General features: G+C 42.0%; 1 protein-coding gene across 1 annotated transcript; it reads right to left on the reverse strand.

Annotated features, from left to right (window-relative positions):
• Positions 1-3,351: 3,351 nt before the first annotated feature.
• LOC101545908 (E3 ubiquitin-protein ligase TRIM38) lies at positions 3,352-11,966 on the reverse strand. The gene is made up of 6 exons (XM_004621982.2): positions 11,550-11,966; positions 7,736-7,831; positions 6,589-6,819; positions 5,408-5,430; positions 5,199-5,311; positions 3,352-3,908 (listed from the first exon to the last, which is right to left on the reverse strand). Exons 1-6 carry the CDS (start codon positions 11,958-11,960, stop codon positions 3,352-3,354), a joined length of 1,431 nt encoding a protein of 476 aa, XP_004622039.2. The 5' UTR covers positions 11,961-11,966.
• Between the last annotated feature and the right edge of the window lie 6,394 nt (positions 11,967-18,360).

Below are 18,360 nucleotides of genomic sequence, written 5' to 3' on the forward strand. Positions count from 1 at the left end.
ACATATATATATTACAATGTCTTTATCTGGCATCTGTTCTTAGGCACTTGGATTGTTTCCAGATCTTGTTTTTTGTGGATAGTGCTGCAATAAACATAGGAACACAAATGTCTTTCTGAATTAGTGATTTGGGGTCCCTGGGTATCAGTGCTCTTTTTCTCTATATAGTTTGCTAACAGTCCAACCTGTTCCTAATTTTACCTTTCCCAACATTTTCATTATAATTCGGAGGTTACTTTTGATAGCTTTTTAAACACATTTATATTTGGTGGGGTAATTCGTTTGTAATCCAGGCCAATAGCAGGAAGGCCTTCCGTGACTGGTCAGGAGTGTGATTGGGTAAGGCAAGACTGCAGTATCTAGATAAAGAAGAGCTGAGTGAAGCCAGATTGTGTCTCAGGTTTAAGGTGAGTTCTTTCAGCTATTCAGTTGCTTCAAGACTCCAGAAATATGTGAATATTTAGATTATGGGACAGAGAACAAACAATGCTGGCCTGTCTTCGTGTAGGAAAGGCAGGAAACTCATTTATTTTTACCTTCTTAGTTTCTTAGACTAAGGCCTTTATCTGAGACAAATAGAAAGTATAACAGTAAGAAGGAAACACAACTTTACTAACATGTTGTGAAGCTGTTATTTTTAAAAGAGACCACTAGCTAAAGAGTTATTTAGTAAGGTCCAGTCCTCAAACCAATACTTACCCCTACCTTAATGCAATTTCAGCTCCTCTGGGAATAAATTCTAAACTCAGGAAGAAGTTTCTCTGCCAGGTAATCTCCCTTAGATACTTCTCAGTGCCTAATTAAAGTGAATGACTTTGCCTGTTAAAATCAATCCACTCCTGTCTTATTTTTTTTAGAGCTTACTTCATACAGTTCCTAGGAGTTATTTTCCACTTACTGGTTGTGTTGCTGCCCAATTTCTTAACTATGTCACTGTCATTGTTATCCCCTTGCTCATCAATTTGCTCAAGCAGGCACCAGTAATGTCTGCATTGTGAGATTTGTTGTTACTGTTAAGAAAGTCAATTAATTTTTAAGCTTACTTGATTGAATTTTCTTTCTTACAACATAAAACATATGTATTAGCCTCTGCCACCAGCTCCTGGCACAAGCTTAGCCCTGTAATTTCTTAAGTTCTAAGAGCACTAGAGTGTGTTTGAGTCTACCACTTGGTCTTTGACCCTAGTTGCAGGCACAAGGTTGCAAAATACCTTGGAATTTCCTGGGTGTGAAGAGCTCCTTGTGTTCTAATGTAACAGCTCCCTGAGTAGGATTTTGACTAACTTGTGAATGGGTCAAGTAACCAAAATTACCGAATCATAACGAGAAATGAATTATTTCACCCCAACTGCTCTTCCTCCAAGAAGGGAAGAGGGGATAATAATAATTGACTATGCCTATCTGATGATGTCATAAAAATCTCCTAAAGGTATAGGCATTGAGAAAGCTTCTGGGTTTATGCAAATAACCCCATCCAGGAGGGTGGCAGACCCTGATTCCATGGAAACAGAAGCTCTTGCTCTGGGAACCCTTCTGACACCACGTATTTTCATCAGATGGCCATGAGTTGTCCTTATTGTGTCATTTACTATGTAGTAAACCTGTAAACAAAGTGTTTCCTGAGAGCTGTGAACTATTCTAGCAAGTGATGAAAGCCAGAGGCAGTCACAAGAACCTTTGATTTAAGGCCAATCAGTCAAATGCACAGGTGACAACCTGAAAGTGAGGCTGGTATGAGGTGGGGATGAGGACGAGGCTGTAAACCGAATTTACACCCTGAACTGTGTGCTCTAACTCCAGTACTTTCATGTTTAAGTGACTTGCAGAAAATAAAAGAACTAGTGTATCCGGATATCTTAAAGGGGAGCAGGTGTCTCCCTGTGCCTACCCCAACGGAACCCTGGCAGCCGCAAACCAATTGTCACCATGTCTATGGCTGATCTTCACAGACTCAGGACAAGCTCCACACACAAGAGAATGAATCTGCTGAAAAACCCAGGTATATGGGTTTGGGGACTGAAATCTCCAGGCTCGCACAGAGTCAGGAAAGGGCCCCCTCCTCCCATCTCCCTGTGCTTCTGGGTCCCTGGCAGTCACGCCCATGAACTGTCTCTGGCTCCATATAAGCTCCATAAGGGCCATGGTCCAGAGACTCATAAATAAATCTCGGAAGAAAGCAACACACTGCAGAGATGCCCCAGGCCCCCAAATTATCATCTAGTTAAAAATTTAACTCCAGCTCTTCAAAATTTTAGAATTCCTAGCTACATCTCATACTCCATACCACTGATATACCAAGAGTAGCACACATTTGATGGGGTGTAAGGTAGAGGGCAACCAATTTTGATCATATATATTAGCACACAAGTCTCAAACTCTAAAACATGTTAATGATATCTTACACAGGAGCTCAATGGCTCCAAGGTGAAATACAACAATTTTCACACACTTTCCTCTAAGGAAACCTTTTTGAATCATTTTGGTCCATTATTCATAACAAGCAATACAAAATAAATTATTTAGCATCTGCCTCTGGGGCAGGCTTGGGTGGTGGTGGGAAAATTTGAAATAGTTGTGGTGGGAAGGTTTATTGGTGGTGGGATTGGTGTTGAAACAATGAGTGTAATATAGTATTGTGAGTAACTATATAAAATATATTTTTAAAATACATACCTGTTTTAAAAAAGGGACAAAATTTTGGAGAAATAAAAGAACTAGAATGACATGCCTGGTGTCAGAGAGAAGGGGAGTGGTGTGAAGGTGCATGGTGAAAGGAAATAAAACGGAGCTTTCCAGAATGTGTGCACCCTGCATACACAGAGCAGTACTCAGGGGCGAGAACTGGGGCTAACACAGCTTCATTGCAAGAAACATTTTAAAGAAATGACATTATAGAAGCAATAGTGCAGTGGGTAGGATGCTCGCCTTGCCTGGTTGAGGGAAGTAAATTCATGGGGAAAAAAATGACAGGAAAAGGTGAGTTAGGCAAAGTTTATTATTCAGATCTCTCTAATGCTGCATGTGGGCTTACAAGCAGTACCCAGAGTCACCAATCCACATTTACATACTCGGCTTTGTGGCTACTCAACTGCTCACCCCAACACGCTTAGAAATCAAAGATCTAAATCCATGGGAGAGGAATATAAGATCATTGCTATTATTTTGCTCTCCATAGTCTTTGTATTCATTTATGATATGTAGCTTATCACATTGTATGATTCTAGTTCATTAATAGATACATTGTAGATTGATTAGGTATCTCGTAAAGAAAAGCGAGCACTGTTCTCAATACAGTGCGATAGCTGTGAAGAAACAATACACTTCTGCTTCACAGGATTTAAATGTGCTTCTCTAAACTAAAGAAGCTGGAGAATCGGCTTCTTTATTTACATGTCTGGATGAAGGCAAAGACAACAGTGAATCTTTACCAATCCGGAAATAGGGCCTGAGACTATGAGAGAAAGAAGCCTTGGGGAAGGTGAAGATGTGGGAGCCGGTATTCATGTTGTAAAAGGAGACAAGTCCAGCTTCCTGGTCTAGGAAAACCCCCACAAACTCCAGCTCCTCTCTAAGCTGAAGAGGAGTTCGGGGAGAGGTCAGGGCTACATAGCCATACTGTTTGCAACGTCTGAGGGCCCAGAATCCGAACTGGGGCTTCAGGGTTATGTCACTGTCCCTGGGCACATTTTCCAGGCAGACCCCTATATCCCACTCAGTTCCCTTCCCCATGTACACTTCAAAGTAATGTCTCCCAGAGATGAAGACGTCGTGACCCAGGACACAAGGTAAGACTCGAAACCTCTCAGGAATATTAGACTTCATCTGGGTGGATCCACGAGTCACTTGTCTTCCATTGTCAGAGAGAATTAATTCACTGTGAGCTGTACCCGGATCCAGAATCACACTGGCTGTGAGAATAAAACAAAATTGAATTAAACACAGGAGAAAATAAAAGTGATAAGGTTATTTCTTGCTGAGACCACCAAATGCTTGTTTCCATAAGCATGGGATCCAAACCACGACAACCAAACTTAAAAACATGACTGTTAAGGAGGCGGGAGGGGGTGTTGGTGGGAACCTGAGGACATTGGTGGGCGAGGTTGACCCTGGTGGTGGGATTGTTATTAGAACATTGTATGCCTGAAACTTTATTATGGACACATTTGTAAATCATGGTGGCTGAATTGAAAATTGAAAAATAAAGTAGTTCAATAAAAATGAGATCCTGTGAAAGGGAAAAAAAAGAGTCTCACCATTCACTTTCAAACTGATGAAATTGCACTGAGGCAATAAGGCCAGTAAATTTCCAGAAATGTGTTTTTCCATGCCACTCCCTTCCTCTCTCTAACGTTCTCTATTCCCAGGAATGGTGATCCTATGGATGCCCTAAGGAGGCTCCATCTCTCTGACTCTGATTCTAACAATGCAGAGTAATAGCAGAAACCATGGGGTACAAAGAAGCAGAGTAGGAGTATTTAGTACACAAGTACCTCTACACTGCTGTAATTGAGAGCATTTGCAGTCCTTTGCCTCTGACCACACAGCCCTATCTTTACTCCTATCTTATGATTACTCAGTTGCTATTTAAAGTTCCAAGGGATGATGGTTCCTATCTCATCTTTGACTTGGGTGCTTAACTATCCTTTCCTCAACACCCTAATCCTCATATTTGCACATAAACTCTTCACCAAACTTACATCAATCAGTCCTTATCATGAGTCTGACTAACAAATATTTGAGATTTCATTTGTATTACCTAAATGGTCCATGAAAAATCATCTAAAGATGCTTATATATTTAAGTCCAGAGAGAAATATACTAGACAGTAAAAAAATTGATTTTTTAAAATTCTATCTACATATTATTTATAAATGATACTCAAAACAAAGCTCATAATTGTTGACTGTTGATGGATACTATTGTTATATACCTATTACATTTATATGATTATATCAAAACATGATGTCAAAGTAGTATTAGCAATAACAAGGACCACCTTCTACCTAATACAGAAGAGTATTCATTCACTGGGAAGGTATCCCAATTAAAAACATACATGTACTAATAATATGCAGTGTAAAAACTATAGAACTAAAAATAACTAAAAATATAGTCCTCAAGAGATATTTAAGCATTCTTCTCTGCCTCAAAACAGAACAAAAATCTCCTCAGCCGCAGGAGTTCCTGATGTTACATACCTTCATAACTCTCTAAAAATTTCCTCATATCAAAGTAAAGTTTAGAAACACTGCATTCAGTGTGGACTTCCAAAGAGGGAGCCTCTGGTGTTTTTAGCTTGACGGCTGAACTCCTAGAATAACAAATGGGCAGAAACTCCTTCACTGACACATTTCATTCAGCATTATATACCCACACTTCTTCTCTTCTGCATTCATACAGCACTCACCTGCTCAAGGTGCCTTTCACATCCTGTAGAGAAGCAAAATAAAAAGTAGGTATGGGAGCATCATTTTCTAATGGGTTTTGCCCATTGACCTATGCTATCCTCTATAAAAATTCATCGCAAAGAAGTAAAGGAGCGACCGCAGACTTTATTGTAAAAATTTAATTACTGTTAAATTCCAGGTCGTATGGTTGCTGTCTCTGTTCCTTTAGAGAGTCAGTATGTAGCAGGTTAGCAAACTCTCAATTGGTATCTTCCATACTGAGCTGTGTGAGGACTTGAAGAGTTTTCAATCATATTATCCTGGTGAGTACTTGGGGAAAATAACTAGAGTGCCTATGAACCTTCTGACAAGTTGACAAGTGACCCTCTGCATTCAGTGAGCTAATTCTCTCTGGGAGTTCTTATTAGCGATTGCTTATCCTAAATTTCTTCAGTGTTGAATCCATTAAACTAGATTATGAATCCAAGCAGAGTCCTCAGGACTGGAGCGATTGCACAGTGGGTAGGGCGTTTGCCTTGCATGCGACCGACCCAGGTTCAATTCCTCCGCCCCTCTCGGAGAGCCCGGCAAGCTACTGAGAGTATCCCACCCACACGAAAGATCCTGGCAAGCTCCCCGTGGCATATTCAATATGCCAAAAACAGTAACAATAAGTCTCACAATGGAGACGTTACTGGTGCCTGCTCGAGCAGATCGATGAACAATGGGACAACTGTGCTACAGTGCTACATATTGTAATGAAACAGATCCTAATTCTAGCTGATAGAGATCTCATAAGAACTCTTAAATCAAGGATTTCATGAGAAAATCAAAGAAGAAGTTGCATTATATTTAAGCTGTGCCCCGTTATCACCCACCAGTCACCCGGAGACTCTTTCAGGAGAGATTTTGAAAGTCAGGGCACAGTGAACAGAAGACAGAGGCAAATAAATGGTAACAAGAGTCCTCCTAGCATTTACTCAGAATGAACATTATCAAAATTATTCACATAAAAACTCTCTAGACCTCAATACAAATCTTAGCATGAATCTAGAGGAAACACTTTCATATTCCCCACCCAGTGTAGATGGGCGAGTGAACCAACAAATCTTGCAAATTTCCCCATGCTTCCATATCATTTTTTTTCTCTATCAACTGAGGAAAAAGCACTTCCTTTCTTTCTTCAGGTGCACAGTCTCACCTGGAGCAATTTCTGGGCCGATCCCTGACATTTTCTCTCCAGCTCCAGGATCTGTTTCTTGAGTTCCTCGCTCTGCTTGTCCAGCTTAGCTTCACAGTCCTGCAGCCTCTTCAGAACTTGCTCTTTTTCATTCTCTAATTTCCACAGAAAAGACTTTTCCTCCTCATGCAGGAAGTAGTAAAGATTCTTAAAATCAGACTGGATTTTTTGTTTTCTCAGATTTATCTTCTCCTAGAATGAGTAAAGTGTGCTCAAAAAATGGAGACAAACCAAATTTCCATCTATGAATGAATTCACAAACAAAAGATTAGGGTCAAGGGTCAATGATTTAGGTTGATGCAAGACATTTTCAAAGACAACCTGTATTTAACTTAAATTAATAGATTTCTCTATTAGTTATCATCTTTGTACTCACACTGCCCACTGCCCTAGATCCTAAACAAAGGAACTATCACATCCTTTGTGAGTTCAAGTTAAACATCCAGTTAAAGACCAGGAAAGAAGTTGGAAGAGACCCATGATAAGGGTAACATTGTAGACTGACATTGGAGTGAAAACTCTTGGATCACATGAATGCTTCCAAAAAGTATGGAACTCTCTCCTGTGAGGCTGGTGGTCTCTGCAGAGTCTCAGAGACACAGACCTTGTGGTTATAAGTGTGTTTGTTCTTGCAACAGTTCCAATCTTCCTCATAGGCCTTGTGAGTTTGAGGAATATGAATCCCATAAAGAGTGAGCCTACTCCTTAGTTTCTACAAACTGGGTTCTGAACATGGAAGAATGAGTATGGTAAATACACCAGAGTGACAAAGTTGAGACTTCAAAGGAGTTTAAAGATATTTAAACTTTGAGACACCAGTGCAGGGTGATTGTGGGTCAGGAAGCACATTACTTCTGCATCTCCTGAGCTTCAAGAATCAGAGATTATTACTATAGTGGGGCTAAAGAAATGGGAAATAAGTTCTCATAAATGCAAAAAAATGTCTCATAAATATAAATGTAGAAATTCATCAATTTTTTCTTGTTTGGTAAAGAAAATCGTCACTTTTTTGGTCCAAATATCTCATATGTCAAGCTTTCGGATAGAGAATCTGAACATATTTGAGGTCAAAAAACTCTTACCTCCAATTTATTAACTGATCTCTTACCTCCCATTTTATTATATGATCTCTTGTGCTCAGTTTCCATCTCTTACATTGGTCTTCCAGTTTCCTCAGCTTTATGACAGCTTCCTGGAACTTTTTCTGAATGAAAAATTGGTTGTTGAGAGTCTATTCAAATGGTCAATTCTTTGTTTACACACTTAAGGTGAATCCCTGCCCTCCAAGACATAGAACATCAAAGAATATGTACTGATAGGCGAGCATGCTCAAGTTCCATGTTCAGTAATTGATAAGCTTGACATTTTTCAGTCACTGGTACCACTGTCATCCCATTATTCATCAACTAGCTTGAGTGGGCACCAGTAACGTCTCCATTTGTCCCAGCCCTGAGATTTTAGTAGCTTCTCCTTACTCGTCTTTCTCAATGGTTAAGGGTCTTTCCGGGTCAGGGGAATGAGATCTGTTATTGTTATTGTTTTTGGCATATCAAATATACCATGGGTAGCTTGCCAGGATCTGCCATGCGGGTGGGATACTCTCGATAGCTTGCCAGGCTCTCCGAGAGGGATGAAGGAATTTTTCCAATTATCATGACCCTCAGAATGGAGTGACAGTTTTCAATAGCTGGTAATATTTTTAACATAATTTTTGTCTTTAGAAACTAAAGCTAGAAAGGCATTAATGATCTTCCCAAAAGGTTTTTGGGAAGGTTTTCACAACGGGGGTTTTTGACCTGTGATTCACAAATCATGTATTGTTACACAACTGAAGAAACCGGGTTCTTTTTTCACCTCTACAGTTGAGCCAGGGAAACAGTGAAGAAGATCACTGATTTTATATCATAACATGGTGAGCCCAAGATAAACCATGCCAGCCAGATAGTTTGAAGCACATAGAAATTTCTATGTGAATTCGTAAATCAGGGGGAAAATCCAAGAAGTCAGCTGATGTCTTTAGAGTCAGTGAAGGAAGGAACTGTGATGTGTCTTGAAAAAATATATAACCAATTCTAAATATTTGAGTATTATATTAAGCTTTTAAGGTAGGCTCATTTGTATAAGGGTCATAACCCATTAATTCTGTAGTCACTGTCACTGTCATCCCATTGCTCATCGATTTGTTCGAGTGGGCACCAGTAGTGTCTCTCATTGAGAGACTTACTGTTACTGTTTTTGGCATATCCAATACACACAGGTAGCTTGCCAGGCTCTGCCAAGCGAGCTCCACACTCTCAGTAGCTTGCCGGGCTCTCAGAGAGGGGCGGAGGAATCGAACACGGGTTGGCCAAGTGAAAGGCGAAAGCCCAACCGCTGTGCTATCGCTCCAGCCCCTAATTCTGTAGTACTATTAAGAAACGTCTCTGAAAAACTTGTAGGCAAAAGACTGTTACACAGGGGTATGATGCCACCAGCAGTTCAACCTGTACCTGCGGGGCGAGTGCATCAGCAGCCTGATGGTGCCTTCAGGCTTCCTAATACCCCCAAAATTGCCACTGTGCCTTTAGCCGGCCCCAACAACTTGGGGCCAAGTTTACTAAGAATTAAATAGTGAAAACTTAGGTATGTGGGAGCCAGCCCCACAAATTATGTCCGGCTCAGCTATACAAGTTCATTTATTGGCCTTATTTCAGAGACCCATATGTCTCGAAAGAGATCAAAAGAGGCAGTTAGGGCCGGCAGTGCTGTGCATTGCAGGCAAGTGGGCACGCTCTGCAGGGCATATGCCAATAGTTTATTACTCTGGAGAAGATGGAAACAAGGGCCATGATCCAGAGACACACAAAAGAATCTCCGAACCAAGCAGCTCACTGCAGAGATTTCTACAGACCCTAATTATCTAAAATTTTAGAATTCCAGGAACGTGTGGCTGCTCTTGCAGCAGTGTGATATCATATGCTATTCATGACAAGCAATACAAAAGAGAGAGTATGGGGGAGATTGTTTGCCATGGAGGCAGGGGGAGGGACGGGATGGGGGGTTACTGGGGACATTGGTGGTAGAAGATGTGCACTAGTGGAGGGTTGGGTGTTTGATCATAGTATGAAAATTAAACAGGAAAGCTTTTTAACTGAATCTCATGGTGATTAAATAAAAAGATAAAAATAAAAGTATATAAGATTAACATTCTGAAAAAACAACAGTAATGTGGAATTCATGCCCAATTCAATCAGCTTAATCAATGGCTGAATAAACATCTGTATTTCTACATTAAAAAAAAAGGACTGTTACACAAATAATGGACATTCTCACCTGTGAAAGATAACTCACTCATAGAGTGACAAGACATGGAAGTAAAAAGTATTAAGCAATGGCAAACCCTTGGCCCTTTATTATAGAATTGATAACACCAAGGAAGAGGTAGGGAAAGACAAATAAGGAAGTGGACTAATGATAACATAAGGACGTTGGTCAAGGATCTTGGACATTTTGGTGATTTAGAAATGAGGTAGTTATGTACATCAAAACTGCAAGGGTCAACGCTTTTAAAAAGATGTGATCCAGATAATACTAAGCATTTCTTAAAAAAAAAACACTGTTGTTTTTCTCAATTTTTTCTCAATGCAGGTTACTTGTGGGGAGTAGAAGGAAAATAGGGTCAAAATACAGGAAGGGTCTTAAGTAATAAAAGCCAATGGGAAAAGATGAGTTTTAGAGATGTCAAAGAGGAAAACATGACAAGATTTTTAAATATCCTCACAGTGAAAATAAAATCTGTTTTGTAAAAATAAATACACACACCTGTTGCTTTTACTAGGTGTCAGGTGCTTATCTTAGTATCCTTAATTACATTACATGTCTTCTTAATTTACATATTTTAGTGTCCTTAAAGATTATGAAAACTTCCTAGGGAAGTGAGAGAGGCAGGGAGAAAGATTATTCCCAGGTACTGAGGGTGGAACCAAAGCATCAGAAAGACTTAAATAACTGGCTCACAATTACCCATATAGTAGGTGGCAGAACCAAGAGTTTAACCTAAGCAGTGTGACACCTGATGCTATGATCTATATCTCATGCTGCTCATTTTCTTTTGGAATGAACGGTTATTCGCTCTTCCATAGATTATCAGAAAGAACAACCCGTTCCTGATTGTAGGTCAGGATTGAAATGTCTTGGGGAGAACTTCAAACACAGTCACCTCAGCTTCCTAGAGAACAGTACAGATCCCCGTACCAGGCACATTTTTCTCAACCTAGACGGGGCAGAGAAGGAATGAGGCAACAGAACCCAGCTTGCGCCTTTCTTCCCGCACTGCGAAGGATAGTTTTCCTTACACGCTCTTCATTGGGAAACTCTGAACGTGTCCCACGGACTGTATTGACTCCTTTATATGTATTTGATTTGGAGGCCACCCCCGGCTGTGCATGGGGCTTACTTCTGGCTTCACATTTAGGGATGTGAGGGGTGCTGAGGATTGAATCCAGGTTAGCCAAGTGCAAACCAAGTGCCCTACCCTCGTACTGTCTCTCCAGTCTTCTTGTGTATTTTGTCATGCCAGGATGCTCTTTTAAAGTCAGTATGATCCTTTCTTTACTTCACACATGAAACTCCCCTAGAGAACAATCCCTTCTGGGGCTGGAATGTAGACCCTCAGCTGACTCGAAGCTGATACGAAGGTTCTGGCTTCAGCTTTGTCTCCATGCGTTTCCTTCCCCGATCTTAAACTGTGCTAGCCAAGCAGGTAAGTCCCCTTGTCTATGCCTCTGAGCATATTGTCTGTCTGCTTGGGACTGCCTCTCTTCTATATAAAATTATCTTTTCTGCATATGGTTACCTTGGATTTCAGTCTATCCGATCTCTGGTGTTGGGGAGTAATAGGAGAGCAGGTATCTGCTGAAGGTCTCTCTGGTCAATGCACTCACCTGGTAGAACTGGCATGCATCCTTTAAAAGATCTGTGTGGTGTCCTTTGTGCTGTGGTGTGCGCTCACAGTACCAGCAGATGAGCTGACCATCATCTTGGCAGAACAGGTGGAACGGCTCTCCGTGCTCCTCACACAGCTTTTCGTGCTCCATTTCCTTGATGGTTTCAATAAGGATTTCCAGTTGTTTTATCGGCCGGATGCTTTCCTTCTGGAACTGAGTGTGACACTCAGGACAGCAAAATGTCTCCACTGACGACATCTCTTTCTGATTCTCAATGAAATTCACTATGCACATGCGGCAGAAGCTGTGTCCACAGTTGATGCTCACGGGCTCGACCATCAGCTGTTGGCAGATGGAGCAGGAGGCTTCCTCCCTCAGCTTCTTGGTAGCTGTGGAGTCTGAGGCCATGGCTTCTCCTGAAAAACTACTATTGGACCTAGTGGTAAGATGATTTTTAAAAATGCAGAATTTTCCACAGGAAATAGACTTCAACTAAGCCTCTGCACATTCGGGGTCTTGAAATTCTTTCCTCTGAAAAGGAAAATGGATTAAAATTGTGATGAGGGGCTGGAGCAATAGCACAGCAGGTAGGGCGTTTGCCTTGCAAGCGGGTGACCCGGGTTCGATTCCCAGCATCCCATATGGTCCCCTGAGCACCGCCAGGGGTGATTCCTGAGTGCAGAGCCAGGAGTAACCCCTGTGCATTGCCAGGTGTGACCCAAAAAGCAAAAAATAAATAAATAAATAAATAAATAAAAATAAAATAAAATAAAATTGTGATGATGCATAAAATGAAGATGTGTCATAAAATAAGGTAAAATTATTATCACATGTATTATCACATGTGATCAATTAAATGTAGATTACATAAATTTAAACACATTTTAAAATCCAGTTTTCCATTCTAACTAGATATTTTTATTGATTAGTAATAACTTGTGGCTGGCAATATATGACTGCCCAGTTACAGAACTTTTCATCACTGAAGAGAGTCTTATTGGACTTGGGGCTGGAGTGATAGTACAGCAGGTAGGGTGCTTGTCTTGCATACAGCCAACCCTGGTTTGATCCTGAACATTCCATATGCTCCCCTAAGCACCACCAGGAGTAATTCATGAGTGCAGAGCTAGGAGTAACCCTGAGCATTTCTGGAAGTGGGAATGGGAAGGAGAGAAAGAGAGAGAGAGAAAGAAGAAAGAAAGAAAGAAAGAAAGAAAGAAAGAAAGAAAGAAAGAAAGAAAGAAAGAAAGAAAGAAAGAAAGAAAGAAAGAAAGAAGGAAGGAAGGAAGGAAGGAAGGAAGGAAGGAAGGAAGGAAGGAAGGAAGGAAGGAAGGAAAGAAAGAAAGAAAGAAAGAAAGAAAGAAAGAAAGAAAGAAAGAAAGAAAGAAAGAAAGAAAGAAAGAAAGAAAGAAGGAAGGAAGGAAGGAAGGAAGGAAGGAAGGAAGGAAGGAAGGAAGGAAGGAAGGAAGGAAAGAAGGAAGGAAGGAAGGAAGGAAGGAAGGAAGGAAGGAAGGAAGGAAGGAAGGAAGGAAGGAAGGAAGGAAGGAAGGAAGGAAGGAAGGAAGGAAGGAAAGAGAGAGAGAGAGAGAGAGAGAGAGGGAGGGAGGGAGGGAGGGAGGGAGGGAGGGAAGGAAGGAAGGAAGGAAGGAAGGAAGGAAGGAAGGAAGGAAGGAAGAAGGAAAGGAAGGAAGGAAGGAAGGAAGGAAGGAAGGAAGGAAGGAAGGAAGGAAGGAAGGAAGGAAGGAAGGAAGGAAGGAAGAAGGAAAGGAAGGAAGAAGGAAAGGAAGGAAGGAAGGAAGGAAGGAAGGAAGGAAGGAAGGAAGGAAGGAAGGAAGGAAGGAAGGAAGGAAGGAAGGAAGGAAGGAAGGAAGGAAGGGAGAGAAAGAGAGAGAGAAAGAGAGAAAGAAAGAGAAGAGAGAGAGAGAGAGAGAGAGAGAGAGAGAGAGAGGGAGAGAGGGAGAGAGAGAGAAAGTCTTCTTGGACCAAGAGCTAAAAGATATAGAGAAACAAGACAGGCATCCTGATCAAAATCTGAGAGAAAAGAGAGAACACAGAGTGACACTCTATTCCATTATAATGAGCACCAACAATATTTAATTCCAGATCATTTCCTTGTACTTGTAATAACACTTAAATGTCTTGTTTAGGAAAATTTCATCAAGGCTGTCATTCCAGAAACCCTAATCCCAGTTCATTCTACCACTAACTCTACCAGAAAAAAAAACAAACAATGAATAACAAATTAATAAAATCTCAGTGTATATCCACCTGGATGATAATAATGCCAACAATGAACATGAAGAAGCATTTTCTCCCTCCTGTCATCCTCCCTGGCCTGAGGGGGAAAGAACTGAAAGAGCTAAAAGAAGGTGGTTCCCGAGAGCAGAGGTCCTGGGGAATGAGGCGATGTCTGTTCTCCAGGTCAGACTTGGTCTCCCAGAAGAACAGGTGACAGGAGCACTGGGAATTTGCAGACCTCAGGATATTGAGGCAGGCGGGAGTGTGAAAGGCAGGACGTTGTGGAATCAAGAGTATTGAACTTCCCAGTGTCTACCAGTGAGGGACTGAAAGCTAGAGGCTGGAGACTGACAAAATGCAAAAGAACTTCCCCTCCTCTACTCTCTAGCCACTCCGGGAAGCTCTTCCCCAGTTCCCACACTGTAAGGAGGAAAACGTTTAGCAAGTGAACTTTTCTTTGAACGGACTGCCCTGAACTGCAAACAGGATTCGACTGTGACGTCACTGAAAAGCACTTTCCCTCTAGTCATGAGGGTGAGTTTCTAAGGGGCCGTACACATTTCTTCCAGGAGTGTCTCTTCCTTGGCAGATTATTTCTCCTAGGGGATACGTCAGATTCTGATCTGTCAACATGAAAGATCCTTCCCTCCTCTGGGTCCTCCGGGGCCCTACCCTGAGCCTTCACTCACCTCATATCCTGGCTCTTCTGAGATGAAGCGTTTCCAGAGTTTGGGGAAAGAAGAAGCAGACAGGGAAGAGAGTGAGGAGGCAAAGTCCTGAGCACTTTCAGAGCGGAAGGCGCTCCCCTCCCTGGCACCCTTCACCTCCACTCCTTCTCCCAACCCCCAATCAGGCTTCTAGACCTCCACCTAGCAACCTTTGACCTGGATTTTATTGTGCCTTCACCACCCAGCAGGCAGTTACACCATAGTTGCCAGTTCGCTGTGTTTGGTGTTGTTTACTGAGGCCTTGACAAGGAAGTTCACTCGGACTGGATTAAACTCAGAAGTGAAACTACTGTGAGGATCGGAGTTGACTGCAATTGTGAAGAAAATTGTGAAGTTGTCAATATATTATGCAAACCAAGCAAATTAAAATACTTTTCACTTAGACATTTTCTATTTGTCCAGCAGAAATGGAGAAATTTTACTATCAAATAAGCTTCCAATAAATGAATTGTTTTTCCTCTAGTTTCTCTTTTAAGATATCCCTAGTAGCTTCTTCTTGTTGAAGTTCCCCTTTGGGTGTATTGCTTCATTTGCTTTGTTTTGTTTGACTTGATTTGTTTGCTTTATTTGATGTTTGCTGTGTTTGATTTATTTGTTTCACTGGGCACTTTCTAGAACTGCACCTTAGTCAATAGTCAAATGGTTGGGGCAGAGAGAGAAATAAAAGAAATGGCATTCACGCTACCACTCTGAGAACACAGTTCTCTGGCATGTGATGGAGTGTCCCTCATCAATATTTGGTGAAATATTTTCAGACAAAAAACTCCACTCTCCTGAGTGTTATAACACACATATCCCCAACATAGCCAGAAAAAGAGGACTTCTTCAGGAATGCCTGTATGTCCCCACACATACTTTTGGACTGTAATTGCCAGGAGTCCAGGTTAAGGTATATAAAAGAAAAATGAAAAATTAACATACCCTCCAGCGCAGTAATATTTCAAATTCTCTTTTCTCCCTCATCTGCCAGCTACCTTAGAATTTCAGAGTTCTCCACAGCTGCTCTACACAATATCAACAGATGAAGTCAGTGAACGGACAACATGGAGCATGATCATTTAACTTACCTGGAATTAAATTACTAAGGTTGTTGCAGGGCAGAATTAATAAGCAGAGTATCGATTGCATGTATAAGCACAGAGCTTAACTTCCTAAGTGATAGAAGTAGGAGCAACTTTTATTCTGATATTTGGTCTATGAACTTGGATCCTGATGGAATTGACAAATTCCTTAGATTTTATTGGTTAATAGGATTAACTCTGCTTCTAATGAAGTGACTTTTGGTGGACTCCTAGATCCTCCAAAATGGATTTGCTACCAGGGAAACAAGCAAGCCACATTAAGCAGCTCAGAACTTTCTAACTCTACGCCCAAGTTTCAGGAAGAGAGGAATCTGGAGTCCTGTGAACTGTCCTTGCACCTCTGAGAAGGGTCCTGGGACCCTCTCACCCCAGAAACACTGGGACAACCTAGACCTGTGATGACTGTGAGGTGGGTGGAAAGTGTGAAACTGAGTCCTTAACCTGAGAGGCTTCCTCCAACTCTCCTAATTCCAGCTGCAATCAGAGTTGAATTGTACAATATCCAGCCTGATGGGAAAACCCTATCCACTTGGGTTCACAAATGCAGTGCTGGAAATGAAACGTTTCACAAATGACAGAGAGATTCACTGTCACTGTCACTGTCATCCCCTTGCTCATCGATTTGTTGAAGTGGGCACCAATAACGTCTTCATTGTGAGACTTGTTGTTACTGTTTTTGGCATATCGAATATGCCACGGTACCGATACTCTCGGTAGCTTGCCAGGCTCTCCGAGGGGGGCGGAGGAATCGAACACGGGTCGGCCTCGTGAAAGGCGAAAGCCCTACCGCTGTGCTATCGCTCCAGCCCTAGTGAGAGATTAAAAAGATATATAAGGAAGTTTTCCTAGATACATGTACATCTTGCACACTCACGGGAACACTCAGAGATGAGTAACTCCAAGAAGTGGCTTTCAGAGCATCTTAACTAAAAGAATAATAGATTTTTAGAGAAAGAAAACTCCTTGTAACAATCTATAGACACGTAATATGGGAAAATAGTGAAAAGGGGCTGGGTAGGCAAGGGTTGTTTTGAGGATCTCTGTATGCTACGCCAGGGCTGAGAGTTCTCTGGCAGTGAACTTCTACACTTCCTCCTGAGGAATAAGCACTATGTGTATTCACGTGCTTTTCTTTGGCAAACAAGGCTGAGAGCCTTCTGATTTTACCTTCAGTTGCCCTCATCACAACATGTTTTATGCCAATGTGACAAATTTGAGGGTGACAACTTCTTTCCAGCTTCAATGCAACTGGCTGGAAGAACTGGTGCTGGAAGTCTAATGGTCTGACCTCTTTGACGACTTTCTCTGGGCAAAGACAGATGTCTAATCAAGTCTCCAAAGTACAAAATACCTCCTGCTTTATGTCCCCTATTCCTGGAAAGAAATCTGGGGGGGGGGGGGAAACATGCCACCCTAAATTATGTCATGAGTGAAAGGTTAATTTCAAGGGGGGGGTTCTAAAGTTTGAGTAGAGTTTCTAAAGTTTGAATCGTTTCTAAAGTTTCTCTCCTATGAAAGAAAACTTCAGTGAAACGTTTCACAAGCAAATGTTTCCCTTAAAGGAGGATTTCTGTAAGACCCAATCTCCCTGTCTTTTTTAATGGAGAAAGCAGAATATAAATCTTCATGCCAATCTTTATTGTGCCTTTTCTGAAAACCACCCTTTGGACCTTCCCTTTCTTCTGTTTCATCTGCTTTAACTACGCTTTTTAAATATTGCACCAATATTTATATATTGAGAAAGAGGAACTGAGGTAGGGGAAGGCACAGAGTCCATTTTCCTGGGTCTCCTGTAGCACGTGTGAGGCACAGGTGGCATGCCGCCTGCCCTGAAAAGCAGATGTCAAGCTGTGCCTGAAGCCCACTTGATCTCCGCTGTGGGGTCCCATCCTGTCCCACAGGGAGGACCCTTCGTGGGGCTAAGGAGGGGACGCAGCCGAATGAACAGACGCAGAACCAGGAGGAGGAGGAGAGAAAGAGAGAGAGTTTATTCTACTGCAGTTACAATACTTACACCTCTTGGTGGGAGGGGGTGGTATGCATGCTTGGACCCCCATAAGAACAATAGTAAAATGCAGATCAGGTATGGGCGTTGGCTAGTGAGAGATGAATGACGAACTGATAAGATCAGTAAGGTCAGCAGTGGTGACCTTGTTACAGGAATCCCAAGTAAGCCTCAACTTGACTAGAGGATAAGAGCCGGGCTTGTAAAATGGCTCCCTACACTCCGCGGTGTGGGAAGTACGCCCCACCCCACACAAGTTCTTGGGGGTCTGTGGCCTCAGCCCAGAGCGACTCTTTGCAGGAAGAGAAGAAGTCAGTCTGATCCCCTGTTCAGATACTCCAGGAAGATCTCCTTCCCTCACAAAAAAAGAATTCAAAAAGAAAATGAACGGGGGTGTAGTGCCACCAGCTGGCCAACCTGTACCTGCGGGGCAAGTACATCAGCAGCCTGATGGCGCCTTCAGGCTTTCTGATACCCCAAAATTGCCGCTGTGCCTTTGGCCAGACCCCAACAACTTGGGACCAAGTTTACTAAGAAGTTAAATGGCCGAAAGGTAGGTACGTGGGAGCTACATGCACAAACCACCTCCAGCTCAGTTACACAAACTCACGCACTGGCCGTATTTCAGAGACCCATACATCTCGAAAGAAATCAAATGCCGCAGTTAGGGCCGGCAGTGCAGCGCGTTGCGGGCAAGTGGGCACGCCCTGCAGGGCATATGCCAATAGTTTATTTCTCTGGAAAAGATGGAAACA

Source organism: Sorex araneus, chromosome 2 (assembly GCF_027595985.1).
Source record: "Sorex araneus isolate mSorAra2 chromosome 2, mSorAra2.pri, whole genome shotgun sequence".
In the NCBI taxonomy this organism is placed as follows: Eukaryota; Metazoa; Chordata; class Mammalia; order Eulipotyphla; family Soricidae; genus Sorex; species Sorex araneus.